Source organism: Excalfactoria chinensis, chromosome 7 (assembly GCF_039878825.1).
Source record: "Excalfactoria chinensis isolate bCotChi1 chromosome 7, bCotChi1.hap2, whole genome shotgun sequence".
In the NCBI taxonomy this organism is placed as follows: Eukaryota; Metazoa; Chordata; class Aves; order Galliformes; family Phasianidae; genus Excalfactoria; species Excalfactoria chinensis.
The window spans coordinates 16,903,692-16,924,738 of NC_092831.1; the positions used below are offsets into that span (position 1 = coordinate 16,903,692).

At 39.1% G+C, this 21,047-nt stretch overlaps 1 protein-coding gene and 1 pseudogene across 4 annotated transcripts in view; both read left to right on the forward strand.

Annotated features, from left to right (window-relative positions):
* CERS6 (ceramide synthase 6) overlaps positions 1-21,047 on the forward strand; it is an 87,110-nt gene that overhangs the window by 19,068 nt on the left and 46,995 nt on the right. For all 4 annotated transcript variants that reach the window (XM_072341555.1, XM_072341554.1, XM_072341552.1 and 1 more), the window contains 2 exons: positions 9,306-9,411; positions 10,589-10,719. In XM_072341555.1, coding sequence (XP_072197656.1) covers positions 9,306-9,411; positions 10,589-10,719 — 237 coding nt within the window. The remainder of the gene's footprint in view (positions 1-9,305; positions 9,412-10,588; positions 10,720-21,047) is intronic.
* On the forward strand, positions 906-1,022 carry LOC140255198 (5S ribosomal RNA; annotated as a pseudogene).

Below are 21,047 nucleotides of genomic sequence, written 5' to 3' on the forward strand. Positions count from 1 at the left end.
CCAGTCAGACTCTCAAGGGAACAGAGGAACTTTACAAATATTTAAAGGCTTTATGGCATGTGCTTCTCTCTAGACTTCAAGTTTGTGGCTGTCCTAAATAGCACAATGACAATGTTCAGGAACAAAGCATGTCTATGGAGTTCCTTTGTGTTCTATGGCTTGCTGCAGGCTTTAGAAACAATATTGGGTGAATTGATTTTTGTTAGAGTGGTCACTGAGGATTTTTAACTATACCTTTTTACTATTTTGTCTCCTGAAAGAAAATAGATTGGAATAAGGAAAACAAATGAATATAAGAGGAAGTAGCCATCGCTTAATGTCCTGGCTAGGTGCTACCATGGGAGGGTAGCACTGGCTTTCTAGTGGGCAGTTTTGTTGTTTATCAGAATGAGTACTGAGGCTTTTACTTCATAAGACAATTGCTCTGAGACACTTAGTAACTTTTTGCTCATTTCCAAGCTGTAGGTAACTGTGCCTTCTTTGTGCATCTTAGAAGCTGCCTTAAAGGATGAAGGGAAGCTGCGCTGAGTATGTTCATGTGCAAGGAGGCTGGTGGATGGTGTGCTTTGGCTGCAGCTTCAATATAGATGCCAGTATCGCTCACAGATTTTGGTTTGTCTTTCTCATTGACATACTTCTCCCTTCCATTTTCTATGTCTATTGCTTTAAATATTTGGAGAATGGACTTTTTCCTCCATTGATCTCTAGCAGTGGGGTGGAATTCTGGAAACTTGAATTTTAACACTGACCTTGACTTTTGTGTCCTTATTTCAACATATGCAAGAAGGGTAGGAGTGATATATTCAGTAATTGTATCATCTTGTCATGGTTTTGTGCTGTCAATATTCTACATCATGACATCATGTGCGGTATGAATCATTAACTGAGGGTACAAATATGAAACAGTTTACCAGTTTCAGCCTGGTGACGCCCGATCTTGTCTGATCTCGGAAGCTAAGCAGGGTCGGGCCTGGTTAGTACTTGGATGGGAGACTTCCTGGGAGTACCGGGTGCTGTAGGCTTAAAACAGTTTACCACTATTTGTACCCTCAGTTAATGATTCATACCGCACATGATGTCATGATGTAGAATATTGACAGCACAAAACCATGACACATCTGTACCATCTAGAGCCTTGGTAGTGCCTGCTGAGGTCTGATGAAAGGTGTCCCTGTCTCTAAATGGTGTGTGGGACTACAACACATCTTCCCTTACAGTGACAAAAGTCTTTATTTTTAGACATTGAAAACATTGGGCAGCTGGAAAAATCTGGAAATTTTTTTCTGGAAAAAATATTAATTTGTGACCTTTCTCTACATTTGCATAGTTCTTGCTTTCTGGAGAGAGTTCCATTATTTCAGAGTATGCACTTTCTCCACAATTCAGTCTTTCAGTCTCATAGTTGCAGGAGAAACTAAAATGTGTTGATCTTTATGCACATATATGCAAATAACTTTTTTTTTTAATGCTTCTATGTTTGGAAAACATGGGCTGAGGCTAATTCTGTTTGTGAGCTGTTGGATGAGGTCTTTCTTGTTTCTGTTGTTATTTACTAACTGGACAAGCAACTGGTTATGGTGTTGGTAGAGACTGTACTGGAACTTACCCACATCAGTGACTGAAAACTGCTCTAGTGAGGCTTCTTGATGAGCTAACCCACATGTTGAGGCCGAGCCTTTTGAATCACCAGAAAAGTGATTAAATTAGTTTGGTGGCTCAGCAGAATGTAAATATGATAATGTGTGTGAATGGGGTGTAGCAGGAGGGCTATGACCAGCAGGGTCTGTCCAGGAGGCTGGGTTGGGGAGGTAGAAGATGTGCAAAGCCAAATTGATTTTACTGGTCAGGGCTTTTTGAGATTGGAGCAAAAACTCAGCAAAAAAAAAAGGTAATATTCTTTTATGTTGTCCAGTGTGGAGGGATGATTTTTAGATATTTATGTTCAGGAAGCCAGAAAATTTAAATATGAGCTGCAGGGGGGAAAAAAAGTTGTTGAGTCATGATAATAACTTGTTTTATTTGCTTAAAACAGTGTCTTAGCACTGCAAAACAGCAACAACAACAAAAAAAAACTAGTAGATCTGCAAGCTGGAATGCAGCTACTCCTTTTTATTATTATTATGTTTGTCATTTTTCATTATAAACTGCTTTTCCCCAAAACTGTTGAAAAATATCCCACTTTCTGTTCTGTGGAAGTGCACTTGGGCTGCAGCCCTTGAATCCCTTATTGCCCCCAACCAGGTGCTTTCAACTTTAACTAAAGCATTTCTCTGATTTCCTCTGACTCTTCTAGAAGGATTTAATTGGAAATTTGCCAATCAGGAAAGGAACTTACAGACTAATTTATTAATTTTAATAGTTTCTGTGAAAGATCCTAGTTGTTGTCCTTCTCTAGCCTCCAGACCAAGGCAGTACTCCAGTATATGGCCACCCTCCTATTTGTGGCAGCTGTATCTAGAACTGTATATTAAAGAAGAAATGAAGTTGTACTTACAAGTTTGACCATGTCGATCTTTCAGTTCAAAAGGCAGAACTCACAGGAGTGGTACCATAGCTTAACTGATGTGTCCATAGTACAGCAGTCCTAGAAACTGGCACTGCAGAGCAAGTCTGAGACAATACACAAATAGTAATTCTTCCACTTCTAGCCCTCTTTGCTAGCTACTAAAAAGACTTACACTTACAGAAGTTTTGATTATGATTCCTTATTTTAGATAAGCATTTTCTCATTCCATGCCATTAGTTCCACCGGTCCTCATCAGCCTGCTGGTCTGCTACCAGCACTCCCCAGCATCCAAGGGATATACAAGTGCCTTTGCTGCTGCCAGTAGGGTGTTGGCTTTGGCTCCTGTTATAAGGGATGAGCTTGTTTGAACTTTGGCTCTTGTTATGAGAGATGAGCAAATAGCTTCCCAGCTCCGTGGTTGAGAAGTAACAGGACATTTGTCACTCGTGGCTTTCTTTGTGTTTTGTTTTCTGAGCTTTTTAAAATGAATTTTATGGTACTAATCAGAAATGTGGAGGCTAAAGCAAGCATGCTTGTTGAGAACGGTTCAGGAAGAAATATCAATTAAAAGCTTTCAGAACTTCAGAGGAAAAAAAAATTGTTATCCAATAGTCATGTTTTTCCCTTCAGTAAGCATAAATGCTTTCTAGTAATTTGAGCCAGAGGGATAAAACCTAAATCATTCAGTAACCTGAATGTTCCTGTGAGCTACTTAGGTGTTTATTTTTTTATAAACATGTGGATTCCACAGTGCAGTGCTTTATATAATTTGATGGGAGAGATGGAGTAATGATGTTGGTGCATCAATAATGGGTAATGCATCTTCTAACATGAAGAGAAGGGACTGCATCACTTCTCTTAGATGACAGGCATACATCTGTTGTTCTGAGGTCGCTTTAGGAGACTTGGGAATAGATCCTCTCTGAAAGAGTTGGCTCCCATAAGCTATACAGAGAAGTTAAGGTTAACTGTGTCAGAGCTCTTAACTTCTGCTGCAGGCCTTGCATCCTAGTAGTGCTTCTGGAGCAGAATGTGTTGAGAAACATAAAGAAAATTCAATTCTGGACGTGGTATATTGAGGTGACTCCCCAGGCTATGAGCAAGCTCTTTTCAGTGATTGTCAGCAACGGGACGAAGGGCAGCAGGCACAGATTGAACTTCGAAGGTTTGATCTGAATTGTGAGGAAAAACTTCTTTACTTTTTGAGGATGACAGAGCACTGGAACAAGCTGCCCAGAAATGTTGTGGATATCCAGTGACTGCCTGCATACTTTCTTGTGCAACCTAGTGAGAGAAACCTCCTTTGACAGGGAGCTTGGACTCATAATCTCCAGAGTTCCTTTCCAACCCCTATGATTCTGTGATTCTGTAGCCTACCCAATGAATTTATCCAAGGACAGCTGAGATTTTCTGCATTTTATGTTTATGAGTTTGTTTTAATTAGTAACACAGGTAACTTCTGAATTAAATTGGTCAGCTGTACAATAAGAACAAAAACTCAGCCGCTGTTAGTACATTGCATCAGTAAATCTGTTGACTGTCTGCTCTGAAGCAAGCTTCTTTTTGCACTTTTCTTGTAGTTGGAACTGATTTAGATTTAAAAACTGCAATGTCTAACAAGTTAGACAATTGCAATCATAAATCCCTGGAATGATTTGTGCTTAGAGAGCATGAAGTTGAGCTGGGAAAATCTGTTCCACATCACTTCAAAAGGAGCGCCTAACTCTTCAAAATTAAGTTGGACACATATTTAGTACAGATGAATTTTTGCATGTTGCAGCTGCCTTGGGTATTTATAAATATGCTAATAGGAGAAAAAGAAAAAGATTTGATGTGATTCTTTAAATTGTAGGAATAGCTTGCTTTTTTTTGTTTGTTTGTTTTGTTTTTTATCATGGAGATCACAGTTGGCTTGCATTAGCACCATCAACGGTCTTTTATGCAAGCACCACTTGAACCATACCTGTGCTCATGTGAGTTTTTACTAGATTCATGGAGATGCTGTATGCAGATTGGCAGCTTACCACTCAGCTCAAACTAGAGTTCATTTTCCTTGGAGTCAGCTCAGAGATGTTCTTCACAGTTTTGATTCAGCTTTTTTTTTTTTTTTTCCCTCCAAATTTGCCCATGAAGATGTTACCTTTGCAAAGGAAGGGGAGATTCAAACTTATCTCGTGCACCAACAGGCAACTCACTCGAGAGTTTTTGTGTATTTGAGAGGCTAAAGCAAAAAAGTGTATTCTCAGCATTCATGGGGACTTCTCAGCCAGGATCCTGTCCAAAGGCTTCACAGCAGTTTCAGTCCATTAGCACAGATCAGTAGGAGCAGCCTTAGCAATTTATTGTGGCTTTCTTAAGGATGGTATAGATACCGTCCCAGAAAATGCACCATTTGGCAGGTGATGGATGGCTCTGTAAGATTTGGGTTATAGTGAGACAAGCTGCCTGTTTGTCCTTAGTCCATACTTCTAACAAAACTGATAGTCAGATTGGAGTTTTTGGATTTTTCTTTTTTCTTTTTTTTTTTTTAAAAAAAGTGTCAGTTGTATGCTAGCTTTACTTTTCTGACTGGTACTGTTTAAAATCTGCTAGTGGGCTTCCACAGTGAAACTGGCCACAAAATAAAACTGTTCAAGTGAGGGGAGAAGCATGCTTTCTGTGCTTGAAACCCATCAGGGGAAAAGTGTTTTCTAACCCATGTGAAGATTTTCGAGAGTCATTAAATGTGCTACTTACATGTGTTAAAACTAGACAGAAGAGGTCATTGCTTTAACAAGACTCAGGAGAACAAGAAGGCTGATGCAAACCTGAGAAATGACAGTATTAGGTTAGAAACTGAAATGAATTCAGTTTTTGCTTTCAGACCATGGGAGAGGTTTCAAGGTTGTGAAGCAGACAGGTCACTTGTCTCAGTACAGTTAGCTTGAAAGATTTAAATTGAAAAATTGAACAGCTTTCAGAAGCCTTAATACTGCTGCATGGAGTGGGAGCATTTGTCCCAGATGACTACAGGCTTTACTGTATGCTGGTTTTGACAGGATTTGGAGCAAACATTGCACATCACAGTAGGACCCTTTGATTTGTAGTAAAATGCAGAGTCACAAAAAAAATAAAAAAAAAAAAAATTCCTCTTCTGCTTCCTGTGTTGCAAAATTTGTTAGTGCTGATGAATATCAACCTCATAGGATAATGAAGGCCACGGCAGAAATGCTAAGTCACAGCCTGAACAAGTGATTGAGCACCTGGTGGGAAGGCAGGGACAATCCAGGGGAGTTCATTCCCAGACCTCATTTAAGGGTTGGCAGTGGATGTAAGGGTATCTTGCTGGAGATCCCTGCCTACCTGAGGCCTTGTGGAGGTAAGCAGTTTCTTTCCTATATTTCTGTGCCCGTGGCTGTTGCTTTTGAGCAGGTCCTCAGGACTTTGCTACTCTGCTGTCATTACCGTGCTTTCCATTGTGTTATGTTGTTATAAAGGCCAAATCTAAAATGTCTCGTTAATTCTGAGTTTAAAATGATATAATTTGTCAAGATGAATAGCAATGAGTTTTTAAAGGCTTGTGGTAATTAGCAAGGCTGAAACGTGCAGTAAAGGAGTATAGAAGCAACTGTGAGTCATTGGAAGTATTTCCCTTACTTTTCTATTGAGGTTATTTGATTTGTGATGCACACATCCACGTTGTTTCTAGTTTGTTTGTTCAGGATGATTTGTGTTTATGAAGGATCTGGCTCATTCATATTTCTAAAGTTATCACAGGATGTGAAGGGTGTAGAGAGCAGAACTAGCATATTACTGAGCTGTAACTTTCTGAATGTGAGAAATTGCACTCTTGTGTAGAGCACTGAAAACGGCTTCTGAAGAGTGTGAAGGTTTGGGCTTTCATTTCAGCTGGGACCAAAGGATGGGTGGAATTGTGGCCTTTTCTTACATAGTATCATGCCCACTATAAGTACTGCAAGCAGTACCTTTAACTTCTACTGGGGCAAAATTCATTAACCATTTATTAGAATCACAGAATACTTAAGAGTTGAAAGGGAGCATTGAAGGCCATCTAGTCCAACTTTACTGTAGTGAACAGGGACACCACAGGTACATCAGGCTGCCTTTGGATGTTACATGTTGCTTACAAATGCCTGTCATATTTCAACAGCATGGAATTTCTTGGCCAGCAAGGGCAAAGCACCTTCTGCCTGGGTGCTCTGTGGTAACCTTTGTTATCTGAATGTTTCCCTTTGGCGTTTTTGGGTTTGGTTTGCTTCAAAATGTGGTTTTAAACAAGGGATGAGGAGGCTGCCTTTGCAAAGGTTCTTGAATTCTGAGTTTAATTCCCTTGTTTATGTTATTTCATTTGTAGATCCAGAATAGATGGGATTACATTTGGCAAAAAATGCTTTTCCTTTTAATTTCTGTGTAATTGAATGCTGGCTTTCAATTCAGCTTTACTGCAGTAAGCTGAAAGAGAGATTGCTATGGTGTTTTTTTGGATTTGTGTGTGAAGAGGAAAGCAGGCAGTGTATTCAGTTCTGCTCTTCTTACTCTTCCACAGTACTTCTTCTCTTTTAATTGCAATACCTTATGTAATAAATAGTCCCATGGATTTCTGCTTAGGGAATTGATGACCACAATAATGTAGAAATGGAAAAAATGAATAATGCTCTTAGGGAATACAACATTTGACAAAACACTCAGTTTTTGCACGTATCAAGCAGTGCTTTTGTTTTGTTTCATTATGAATTAACTTGAATGGTTATAGAAAATGATTTGTGAGAGTTATGATAACGATAGGAAATTTGAGATTCTATTGATTGAATTCTAACATGTTGTTCAGGGTTAAAATGAAACTATTAATATTGCAAAGGGTAGTTTGAAAATAAGTTTTCATAGGAAAACTAAAAGATCTTTTATCTCTCTTTGTCATATGTTTATTTGGACTATTAATTAGCCAGGCATGTTTTAAGAATGGCATTTAAGCAATTCCAATGGCTGGGTTTAGGTTTGTTAAATTTGCTTCCAGGAGAATTTTTCTAGTGGGAACTGCTACTTGCTTTTGACTGGAGCACTTTTAAAACTCTTTTCCTTTTAAATTACTGTCTTTAGGGAACTGCCTTTCTATTGGAATTCTGTTACCTCGCATTTCTCTCACTTCTCTCACTGGAAGAGTTGAGAGGTGTTTTTTTTTACACTGAGATGTGCACACTTTTGTACACCATCTCATTTCGGAGAAGTCTGACTTTTATAGGGCCCATAAAATCTATCTGAAACAATTTTTAAACTTTTATTTGTACTTACTTAGTGAATGCTTCTTGACATTGCTGTTGATAGTGACAGTCAAAATTGGATTCCTTGTTGAATAAGTGAAACTGATGAAGTTGTCTTATTTTTATTCTGCCTACATCGCTTCTCTGCCTTGTCTCTACTAATACATATTTCCTTGTAGAGCTTTGTGAAATTAGGTTGAACACTGAGCAATGTTCTTTTTACCATTTGTCTTTAACTTGTTTCTTGTCTGGCTCTCTTGCCTTCTCCTGGAGAAATTGCTTGAACTTATTTAGTAGTGAAGATCAAGAATTAATGAGTTCAGGGGTGTTTAGGAATCTGATTTTCAGAAGACAGTGGGATCCAGTTCCCACTCCAGTTACCACTGCAGCCACCACCACTTGTTAGAAGTCAGCAAACCTTATTTTACCCCGGAGTTCTCTTTCAGCTGTATGGATTAGGGCACCCCAGAAATATAGAAAAAAAGGATGTAGCTGAGCTTGAGGAGTTTATACATAAGCAGACTAATAATACTTAAATATGATTTATTTAAGTAATAAATTATAAGTCTCTGCTTATAAACAAAAGATAGGGGTAAATACTGACGTGTTTCTCTGAGAGTGTCTTCCCCTTTCTTTTCAAAGAAATTGTTAGCATGAGTGGATGTACTGAACCTTTGCTGTGATGCCATGGCTTACATCTTTGGTGCTGTTGCAATGATGTTTCTGATTCCTCTACTATTCCTGAGCGTGGAGACTTGGTAGTTTTTATGGGGATTCAAGAATGGGACTCAAAGTTGCAAATGGTTGAATTCTTTGATGTAATGTTGAGCTTTGCAAATTATGTATTAATCTTTAAGATATGTTGGAGGACACCCAGTTTTATTAACTGAATGACTTTATGGATTGGTATTTAGATCTGTAACAGCTTTGTGCTACAGCAAAAGAATTGGGAGGAAGATCTATTTCATGAGGAAAATCTCTATGGGCTCTATGTTGTTCGAGCTTTATGGTTCAGAAAATTATACTGACTGGGCAGCTTCATACTTATTGCCTCTAAGAAATTTGTTTGAACTTCCTATGTGTAAAACAGGTCGAGAGGCAATTGCCTCTCTGGAAACTAATCTGTGAAAAAGGTCCTGTTTGGAGAATACTACATTCTCCTTGTTTCTGCAAGCTGCCCTCCTGCTCTTTTCATAGTGGTGCTTGTCTGGGCGGCATTCCTCTCCTGCTTTTTTTTTTATTTTTTTTTTGTGTGTGTGTGTGTGTGTGCTTTTTTGTTTTCCCCAACATGAAAGAAAATCCTCCATGATGTACTCTGTAGTGGAGTTCACTTCATCTTTCAAAGTGCTGTGACTTACTTTGTCATTCAATCACTTGCATGAGGTTGCTTTTAAGCAATTAGGCCAACAGTTGGTTTGGGGTTTTTTGGCAGGTTTATAATACTTGAGCATTTATCACATATCACTTATTGATAACAGTAATGAAGTAAATAATCAAAGGGTTTCACTTACCTTCTAATTTTACTCTTCTGTTTCTTGTAGGTTCATTGCTAAACCTTGTGCCTTAGGCCTTAAAGTCCAAGCCAATGGACCACAGAAAGCTCAACCTAATGCTATCCTGGAAAAAGTTTTCACGGCCATTACAAAGGTACAGTATGTATGTAATAAAGTAGGATATGGTGCTGTAAAATGTATCTGAATGAAATGAAACTAACTGCTAAGTGCTGTGCTGCATTTTCACAGCTGAAATCAGAACATGCAAACACTGAGGTTTTGGTATGCTAGCTTGAGCAGTTGAGCATCTCCTTGTGAGCTTTTAATAAAAAAAAAAGTTATAGAAATACTTAATAGGTACCTTATAGCCACCTACTTTTTTATTTTGCTTCCTCCCTTTTTTTTTCCTTTTAAAAATTCCCACTTAAAAAAAAAAAATATTTGAATAAATAACAGATGATGAGATGTCTTGCTGTGTTTTCTCTGAAATTTTTAAGCTAATCCTTCTAGGACAACTGCTTGAGTGCAGGGCGCTGGTGGTTTTCTGGTCTCGTTGCTGTTTGCGTTGTGATTTGTGTCTTTTGAACCCGGAGGGAAAAGCTAGAAAACTGAAACATGTCCCATGCTACTCTGTAGAGTAGTCAAGGACAGACCTGCTTTGTTTGTCTTGCTTCTGCCCTGGTTTGCAGAGCCATAACCATTCAAATGGAAGTCAAGTTTCATGTTTGCTACTGTGGAGAATAACTCTGTAGCTAGTTTTACAGGGAAAAAAAAAAAAAAAAAAAAAAAAAAAAAAACTCTCCCCCTGTTTCCAAGGTGATATTCCATTTGAAGTTGTCACTTTGTTTAATAACCTCATTTTTTAACATTGCCTTGCAAAAAACATGGGTTATGTCCTCTGCTTTCCATGTCAGTCAAACAATCTTCACTCCTATAACCATCAACAGAACAGAAGATGGAACAGACAAGGCATATGGAAGGCAAGGGAGTGTCTGTTATCCATACTGCTTCAAAAGTATATGTCATGTTATTCCTGCTTATCACTGTTTCCAAGTCTCATGCAAGTTTTCATTCTGCTACCTTCTGTAAATTTCTTTAGTAAGAACCCACATGCAACATTACAGCATATGTCAGCCTTCTATATTAATAATAGTTATTGTAAGCATATTTTGATGTGGATGTGCCGGCAGAGATTTCTGTCATAGGCATTTTATTTCTTTGTACCCATATGTCTGACAGACAGCCTCTAAGTCATTGGAAAGAAGTTAAATCAGTTTTAAACTTAATGTAATTGGGAAAATAAATAATTTTTATCCATCTCTGTTGTATAGCATCCGGATGAAAAGAGGCTGGAGGGCCTCTCCAAGCAGCTGGACTGGGATGTACGCAGCATTCAGCGTTGGTTTCGACAAAGACGCAACCAGGAGAAGCCCAGTACTCTTACGAAGTTCTGTGAGAGCATGTAAGGAAACTGTCATTATAGCACAGTCTTTAGCTATATAGCTTGACAGAGATCAGAAAAGGAGGAGAAAAGGAGCACTTAAACCATTTTCCTTGCCTTTCTCATTCTGCAGTGGTCACTTTTACTAGCACATTTTCTTGAGTATGCTTACTCATTGGTAGCTAAAGGTTCTTACAGTTTCTTGAGGAAGTTATTTTTTTTACCTTCAAGCATTTGCTTCTAAGGATTATTTCTCAGAATCCAATTGCTCTTCAAACTGCTTATCTACACAGATTTCTTATTCTTGTTAGACACCATTGTTTCTTCTAGTATCTGAGACATATTTTTATGCTAGCTGGATTTAGAATAGTAATGCTTAATCTACGTGGAAAGAGCACAAAAACCTAAATCTACTTAATACATTTACATGTTTTTCTTAAAGGAGAACTGATAGACATTGAACTTGCAACAATACCCAAAGAATACGAGTTTATTTGAAAGCATTGTTTAATTATAAGGCTCAGCCCTCCAGCACTGGTATAATGTCGCTCCTTTGATGTGGAAAGTCACACATTTAAGGCAAGTTTTATATGCTCCAAATCAAGACACTTGGCAAATATTGCCATAAAAAAACATCAGCCTTATCACACCCTGTTGGTCAAGAAGATGAGTTGTAGCTGGCTGAAAGCTGGTTATGTTTTTTGCCAGCTGGGAAAGAAGTTTTAGGTAGGAATGTCATCAGCAACAAAAGAAGCCTGTATAAATTAGAAAGTGAATCCTAGTTAGTTTTAATATATTTTTTCCCAACTGGTTTTGATTCCAAATAATTTTAGCCTTTCAGTAATTAAAGGGAGTCTATAAGAAAGAAGGGGAAAGACTCTTCAGCAGGGTCTCTTGTAATAGGGCTAGGGAAAGCAGTTTCAAACAAAAAGATAGGAGATTTATATTGAATATAAGGAAGGACATTTTTTCACAATACAGCTGGTGAGGCACAGGAACAGATTGCCCAGAGGAGATGATGTATGCCATATCCTTAGAAACATTCAAAGTCAGGCTGAACCAGGCTCTGAGCACCATGATCTTGCTGTGGTGTCCCTGTTTGTTGCATTGGAGTTCGACTAGGTGACCTTTAGGCGTCTGTACCAACTCAAACAATTTTATGATTTTGTGATTTCATTAAAAAATTGCACGTAAAGAAATCATAAAAATATGTGTTGCAGCATATATTTATGGATAGGCTAGTCTGCAGTGATTTTGTATGTTCTTTCCTTGTGAAGTGTGCTGTTATATCTTTTTGTATTCCTCTCTCACGTGGCTTTCTGAAGTGTTTTACTTAAACTTTACTTTCCTGTAGAGATGTACAGGAAAGTTCATAACATGATCCTGAATATATGTTTAGGCATTTTTTTCTAAAGCCAAGTCACAGATGAAATGTTATTTTAGTAGCAAATGTTATTGTTTTTCAACTAAGGACTGATCAGGAGATAAATTAGAAGTGCTATTGTTGTAGCACATTGTCTCTCTAGCTGAGAGAGTGTCATTTTTGTATTTGAAAAGAAAAAAAAAAAAGTCTAAAGATGATAGTTCTTTAATGAACAGATGAACATAACTGTCAGAACTCTTAATTCCTTTCTGTGATATTTACAGTTAAAAGCTGCCCTACTTAGCCAAAGAAAAACCAGGCAGAGTGAGATTATGGGTAAATATAGTGAATGTGTTACCCAACAGCTGATGGTCTTAGAGTAGATAACTTTTGAGATCACTGAAGGTTAACCTTTTTCTTCAATGATGGTATCTGTAAATGTATACACTTGCCTTGTGTAACTTGCAGGAGAGTTTGTGGAATCTGGAATAAAAAAACCAAAACATAAATCTATCACTGATAGGTCTTGCATATCTAGGGAGTTTATTTGGCTGCTTCTGTGACTTGGGTCAAAGATTCACTCTTGCCTGAGTGACAGTGTATTTGGGCTGACTTAGAGGGCTGAACTAACCTGACTTTTCTGAGAGCAGGAGAGCAGTAGTGGTGAGCTTTCCTGGCTGGGTCTGACACAGAAAACTGCATGCAGAAATCATATGTGAGAAACACTTATCACTGGCTGAATCTTGTGTAAAGCCTAGGAAAGTTACCAGTCCTGAACTTGCTCCTTTGTGGCATATGTTATGGAAAAAGTGTGTTGATAAGAGCTGGGAATGCAAATTAAGTTATGAGATCAAGCTCTAATGAGTGCCTTAACTTATGTAGGAATAATTAAGTGCCAGTTTCATTTAGTATGTGTATGTGCTACTGTGAGAGCAAGCTGTTACCTGGCTAGAGGATAGTTTCCCTGTGAGCATTTTGTAGTAGTGCCATGTGTCACCAGCTGTCACGCACACTGGACAGAGTCGTCAGCAGTCAGTCCACACAGCAGTGGAAAATCAGGGATACCCTTTTTTTTTTTTTTTTTTTTTTTTTTTGTCTGAAGAATCCTTGTGTGGGTGGCATCTTGGAGCTGTGAGCTGTAAGAAGCACGTGTTCCTGTGGCAGCCGTGGGAACAGTAGTGCTCTAATCCTCCAGTAACATAGTGCCGAAGGGTGGTTAGTAGCCTGCCAGAGCATGAAACCTCCCCTTGAGTAATCTGTGGGCACAGTGTGAGCAAAGCAACAGTGATCCCCACCCACACCTTCAGCTGTGAAGCTTCTGTTGTCCTTCTAGAAAAGACAGCAGTTTTTCTGGCAACGGACTTTATTGGCTGTGACTTGGGAATAGAAGTGACAGAACCCACAGTAGATGTGAAGCTGCTTAAGAACAACTCCGACTCTATTATATAGAGTCATTTCAATTTACAGCTAGTGAAAGTGTTCTTGGGCCCAGAATTGCTTTTCTGTATTGTGGAGGAGAAGGCAGTTGTTCAGGAGAGACTGTATACCATTTCTGACTGCCTTATCTTTCTTTCTTAATGGATTTCTTGGTTACCATGAAAGGCAGAAGAGATTCAGTAGGACATAGGCTAAGAGTGAAAACACACTTGAGTTGTCATGAATGACACCCGAGAGCCAGGACCCAGAACACTGAAACAGTAACTTATTCTCTGTTTCTTTGACCAGCTATTTCTCAGTTTCTCTATCCCTTCCTTCCCACACCCTCTGAAGTATTTAAATTCTGGTTCTAAACAGTGCTGAGCAATTCCAAAGTCAACATTTTTTTTTCTCCAAACAATTGAATAGATCCTTTCCTGCTAGTCTTTGTTACATATCTTAGGAATAAGCAGATTGAAATTAAATAAAAAAGGGGACTTCATTACTGTTTATAGGCACTGCCTGTGCAACAGTCTTATAATGAAAATAAATTACTTTTGAGGGATCCTTACCACCGGTCACCTCTGAGGGTTTTGTGTCTCCATCTGAAAGAGGAAGTGCCATTCAATGATTGGAGCTGTGGGATCCGCTGATAGTGAGGCTTCAAATGGCATCATGTACTTGCTTCAGATTTCAGATGTTATGGTTCTAAGTATGTATATGAAAAATAAAGCTGTTGGTATCACCAGGTGATGATTCATTATCCAGTATAGAAGTAAATGTAAGAAGTAAACTCAACTTGCTAATGAAATAAACCTCTTCACTGGCAGAGGTTTATTTTATTAGCAAGTTGAGTTGTTTCTCAAGGATTTGATGATTCTGAAATGAAACTTTGAGTTAGTAGTGCAGTGTTTGTAGTCACTGGAAAGTCATACACCATCTGTTTGTAATGCTCAGGTACTAGCTGCAGGGGTATGTCATGCATAACTTTTGTGGGAATACAGGCAGTTTTTCTCCTTTCTTCACATTAAAGATCTGAGGAGCATAAAGGAGAAGAAAAATTGGTTAACTGTGTGCACAGCTGACTTCTTTACTGCTGTGAATGTCTGCATTCTGTGCCCAGGGTGCAGCCAAAAACAAAGGGAAAACAAGCTTTCTCCTGAAGAGCAGGGGATGGTCCTCGTGTTCTGCTCTTAAGGTGTGCAGCATGTGAGAACGCACACAATGAGCTAGCTTTTCTGAAGCTTGTGTGATTTCTTTGTTATTCATGTTGAATATCTGCACTACTGTACAAGACTAACAATTGTTTCTACATAGGGCTGTCAGTCTCTACAGATAATGACATAAATTGGACCACATGCTGAAAGGACTCTACTGGAACATATTTGTAGCACAGAAATAAATATATATATATTTTTAAGTGTCTAGCCATTAATGGAAAACAAATTCCCAGAAATATCTTAAGGGGAAAAGTTATATCTGAATATAGCAGGATGAGAATTCAGGGTATGAAATAAGCTAGTGGAAAGGGGGCTTCAGGGTGTGCTGGGGTCTATTTGAGAGGATGTAATGCCTGGAAGGCCTTGAATGATGGTTTTACTGTCCGCCAGACAGAATGCAGGGCACAAGGATATCTTTGATAGTACATATGGAAAGACAGTGCAGTGATGATTCCAAATGACTTCCAGGTTCTTTGCTGCTTCAGTGCACTGTGCTGCTGCTTCATGCTATGGGAACACAGGTACTTCTGTTCTCAAAGGGTAAAAAGTATTGAACAAACAAGCATCCTGCTCCCCTTCCATGTCCAGAGCAAAGGCAAAAAATATCTGTGATGCCCTAAGTTACCATCAGATACAAGGCTTGTCTGTCTTTCACCTATGTAGGTAGAAGTAAGCTGGTGAGAGAGATTTTCATGGTTTCCAAGGAGTAGCTGACAGATATATGTGGACAAGAGTGTTTTTTTGAGTTTCTGCAGCAGTTTGTGTGTGAAAACAAGGAATTTGCATACTGGGGAGTGAAATCTAGACAGAACATATTTTTTTCTTAAGGAAGTGAAGCAGTGTTTAAGAATGCTGCTTTGGGGAAGATTGCTGTATATATCTACTTGTATACATGTGCATGTATATAGATTTTTTTCTACTTGTGCATGCTTTTGTGGAAATTTTATGGGCGTTTTACAACTTCTCCTTGCCTTTTTTCTTCAGCAGCAGAATAACTGTTCTGCAGAATTGTACAAGAAAAATAACTATGTGAATTAAAATTGAGACAGCTGCTGGTTGTTGGAATTCTGAACAGTGCTGGTAAAAATCTTAACAAAGCACATAAAAGAATTCATCAGTCTGTGCTTTGTATGTTGCAAGAAAGCACTAGAAAATAAATAGGCATCAAAAAGCTTGTAGCTCTCTATTTTGAGTGGCCTCAGGCCCACTTAATTCAGCTACAAAACACTGCTGAATTCAGTGATCTTTGAGGTGCAAGCAGAAATATCTGGTAAATGGTACTGTGAGTCCATTTACTTCTGAATTGTCAACACACATTTTCAGCTGCTTTGGTGTTGCTTGCAGCAGAGAGCTGACCAGTGTTTCACAGCTGTAAAGGAGAGCAAGGGATGTCTGGAAAGCAGAGCTGCTCCTGTGGGGTTTGTTGCTTTTGCTCTGCCTTCTAAGTGTGAATACAAAGTGCATGCCCAATATGGGAAGGAACTGGGCCTTTAAAAGGTTGAGTTTGACAGCCTTTACAAATAAAGACCACTTTAATGGGGTTTCCCAATTGTCTTTATTTATTTATTTATTTATTTATTTATTCATCTTTTACTGAAAATCATATAATTAAGTAACTTTCCATTAATGGATATCTTTCCATTAAAATATATGGGAACTTCATGTTGGGGACTCCTGATAGCTGTATGGCATTAAACTGCTGATAAAGGTGAATTGGTGGCTCTTAAACAGCTATAAAATGCCCTTAAAGCAGGAACTTGTAACTCTTTAAACTGTTAGAAGAAAGTAAAGAAATGTGCTGTGTGATTTCTAATTTGGAAATGCAAGAGGGAGAGGAATTAATTAAAAAACAAGTATTCTTGGTGTTATGGTCTCACAGTGTTCTCTTACTAGTGTTATGTTTTTTGTTTTTTCTGATGTTAACTGTCTTTCTAAAAATAGCAGCTTGAAAATCTCAGCTCTGGTGGTTGTTGCTGTTTTTCACCCTTATTCAGGGTATACTTTCACTGCTTTGCTTCTGCCTGCTATCCCTTGCCAAAAGACAATGCAAGCGCTACTGAAAGGATGATTTATTGAAAAGACAATTCACTCCAGGCTTTACTCTAGACAGATGATAGGTATACAGAACATGCCAAATCCGACTCTTCCAGCTGTGATAATCTTGTTGTCCAGACAGAGCTAGTGTGTCCACATTGTGCCATAGGGCATGAAGCACACGCTTGGTGTTAGGCTAAAAAAGCACCATTCTGGCAAGATGTGTCCATCAGTCTCTGTAGTTGAGAAACTATGATGGGGGAGAAGTAGGGGGGACAAAAAAAACCCAAAAAAAACATACATCTTCCCAGTGTTTTGGAGCTATATTTCCTGTGAATATAAAAGAAATCCTGGGCATGTGCTACCTAGTGTTCCAGCCCAGAGCACTGTGTATATAAGGCAGTCCAACCTGGTTGGTCTCCTGCAACCTTCAACTCTGTGAAATGTCTGTGAAAGGATTCATACGTCAGATGATGTGAATGTAGTGTTGGTGTTAGCAGCAAAGGCTAACTCTGTTATAACTCCAGAAAAGCTGTCTTTGAAAGGAATATAATTGTTGCTTGTGAAGCCTATTGGGAGAGGTTGCTTGTCACCGTTCCCCATCTGTACTGCTAGACTGGTTCAAGTGGAACGAATTGTTCCATTGCCATTTTTTTTTTTTACTTAAAATTTTCATTAGAAGTAACATGAAAGTACGGTGCTTTGCTGATACAAATTGCGGGACATCAACTATATAGCTGCTAAAAGGATTATGCTGTAGATCAGAGACGGTGGAAGAAGAGCAAGGGTTGCCTTAGTAAAAGATAAAAGTGTATGGAAATGATTATTTGTATAAAGAGAATAAAGAGAAAAATGTCGACAGGCTATTGCATAGTATAAGAACCAGGGGATAGGTAATGAAAAAGAAAGCTATTCAAAATTGAGTACTGAAAACAATTTTTCACACTCTGAATAATTAATCAGGATTTCGTTTTTCTCTTTCATTGCTCTCCTAAGGCAATAATTCAGCAGTAATTTGTAATTAGAGATTGTTTTGTTTACTTCAGCAACAAGACAATAAAGTATTGTGCTGATAAATAAATAGCTTGCATAGAAAACAGTTGTGAAGAACATTATTTTTAATTGCAGAGCATCAGACTTGCTAAAACCAGAGTGTGGAGGTAAGGTAGAGAAGAGCCTTGAAAACAAATGGTGTCTGAGTTGAAAACCATAACAGGGAGTATGAGTTGAGGTCCTGGTAGAGTTGGGTTTGAGGCAGATAGGTGAGGGAACACGCAGGCCTTCTGTGGGATGTGGAGGGAGCTGGAGTCTGTAAAGTTGTTCTGAAACAAGGAAGACATGACCTTCAGCAAGTGCAGGAGGTTTGCAATATCTGCAGGTAGCAGGGATGTTGAAATGAGTCACAATTCTCAAAAAGGAGGGTCAAATAGAAGTCATCTAGCAAGAAGCTACTACAGTATAGAGAGAAGTAAAGCAATTGTGGTCTGTTGTAAGCTTGTAAATTAGTGCTATTTTGTTTGTAAGATTTACGTCTGCATGATGGGATTTGCTCTGTATGGTGTGAGGATCCTGGAGGGGCACACAGTACCTGGGGTACCTCCTGCCCTCTGTCAGTGCAGAAGCACTGACCTTGGTGGCTGCAGGGCTGCTTCTCTTGCATTTTCTCCCTCCTGGTTGCTGTTGTGCATTGTTTTTTCCCTTTCTTAAATCTACTTTCCCAGAATTGCTCATAGCTCGCTTTTGGCACCAGTGGGTCCCTCTGGAGCAGCTGGAGCTGTCTCTGATCTGACAAGGGGCAACTACAGAGTGCTGCTTGCAGAGGCCACTCCTGCAGCCCCCTGCTACCACATTATTGCCACATATTCCCATATATGGGGCCTTATATTGGGTTTAAGTTATTGGCTGGCAAAATAAGCTATCCTGATTTTAAAATCATGAGCGCACAGTGCAGCTGCTGAGAGCAATTCTAGTTTTCCTGTAATGCTGCCTGATGAATCAGGACTGAATATTATATTATGTCTGTGCCTCCTCTATAGCACGCAGCTTGCTTGGCACTGGTGCTTCCAGATGTCTGGGGTGGGCTGGGTATCACACCCTGCAGTTAGAGTGTGATTTGCAATGAGTATACCTCCAGCTTTGCCTCTGGGAGCATCTGTATTATCAGGCTTTTGACTGTTCACACTTCTTTGCTGGTCAGACTGGCAGGAGTAGCTGAATTATGTATTTTCTTAATGAACTTGTTGTGTTCTTTTGTGATGCTTCTGTCTCTCAGTGGATTGTAGAGTAGTTGCCCAGGCTGCATCAGGCTGCCATTTAGCAGCACAGGCTGCTGTTGCTGCTCCCATCAACTGTAAAGGGCCCTCCTGGCCTGGTACTCACCCTGTCCTTGCTTTGTGCTGCAGCAGGCAGCTAGCTACACAGCTGTGTCACCCTGCATAAAAAGAGAGCATGCTTCTCAGTCAGATTTTCCTCATGTGGGTCATGAGGTACTAATATAAACATTCTGGAGAGCCATTTCTTGTGGTAGAGGGGGTTATATATGCCCCTGAGCGCAAAATGGAAGATGTGGAGGCATCAGATGGGAATGCTTAGGTTTTGGTGCAGCAAATGAGTTGGGGGTGAGGAGGAGGCTTTGCTGCATTTCTTCATCCACACAGCTCCTTCCGGTGTGGCCAGATGGGAAAATACAGTGTGGTGGAGCAAGGCAAGGCATGCCATGGGCACAGGGCATCCTGTGAGTACTACCAATGCTGTTATCTCCAAAGTGCTTAGATTAACTAACAGTGGCTAAGAGAATTAATGCTTTTCTGTTGAACAGCTGCTCCTATAGATATGTTTACACCCTCTGTCTAGCCTCCCTATCCATATTTCTTAATTTTTCAATAGAAAAATTGCAAGTCTGCTTTTGCTGCCCTTCTGTCCCACTACAGGATAGAAAGCTGAACTGTTGTGTGAAAGGTGAGGTAGGGATAGGCTTCTTGTTGCTCCTTAGTCTGCTGCTTCAGAGGTTCCAGTTATTTCAGAACTCATATGAAGCACACCCTATAATTGGACCATGTTGGCAGTTTTGCTGATGATTTCTTTCCTGCTCTGCCATGCTCATATGTGAATCTCATTTATGATCTTTATTTTGCCTTTGTAAGTTGAGTCTTAGGACATCTCTTTGCACAGATATTGGTAGGGTGTCAGGAATCATCTCTTTCTTTGCTGTTCTGCTGGAGAAAGCAGGCAAATATGCCCATGCTGTGACTTCAGATGATGCTCACTGTATTTTTAGACTTTGCTGTAAGCACTTTTCATTTTGCATCTTATGGAATTCCCCTCTTCCCTCGAATTGGATTACTTAAAACTTTGAATTCCCTGCTCTTACTGCCTTCTGTGACACAGTTTTTAATGTAATTAATATTTTTAAATTAACCCAGATTCTAGCCCTGCAAAAAAGATGCCATCACTTAACATTACCACTGCACATTAACCAAGGTTATAATAAATTAAATAGACTTCCTTTCTCTCGTGGTTTGTATGTGTTCATCATTATTTTATGTTATGGAAATTAGATAACTCCTCCATAAATTCTAGTTAATGTATGTTCTTGTTCAAAATCACAGCTTAAATGTAGTGGATAAAGCCAACTAGGGGAAAACTGCATAGGCAGCAGTACCTGCTTGTTTCATATGTTCCATCTGCCTTGAATGTGCAGCCCTTGATGATGCACAAGGCCGACTCTTCAGTTAGCCTCAATTTTAAAAATAAGTTGTCAAGTCTCTCAGATGGTATCACAGAAGTGAAAGAACGTGTACACCTGGGATTTTTCTGAACAGGGATCAAGGCTGAACAAGTGCCCAGTCTGGGATACTACAGATTTCAAGACTGAATCTGTTGCTTTTTATTTTCCCACCTGCAGATAGGATTCACAGGGTTTAAAAACTGACTCTTGAAGATTTGCAAAGGATCTGTGAATTCAGCACCAGGACTTTTCCCAGTTTGTCTCTCTTGATCCATTTGAAACTTTGGGTTTTTTTCTTCATCGTGTCAGTGTGCTTGTCTGAAATATTTATCTCTTCTGAATGGTAGTTTTCGGTACCGATTTCCCCTCCTAAATTACTGTCAGCTCTGATTTGTTGGTTGGTTGTTTTTTTGTTGTTGTTGTGTTTTTACTTGTTAGTTAGAATATAGATTGGATGTTAAAATATTTTATTACTACCAGACTTCAAGGGCTTTTTATTTCCCTGAAAAGTAATTTTCAGTAACACAACCATTATTGCTGAAGTGGAGCAGCAAATACTGTAAGATGGTTCTTATCTATTAAATGAAGG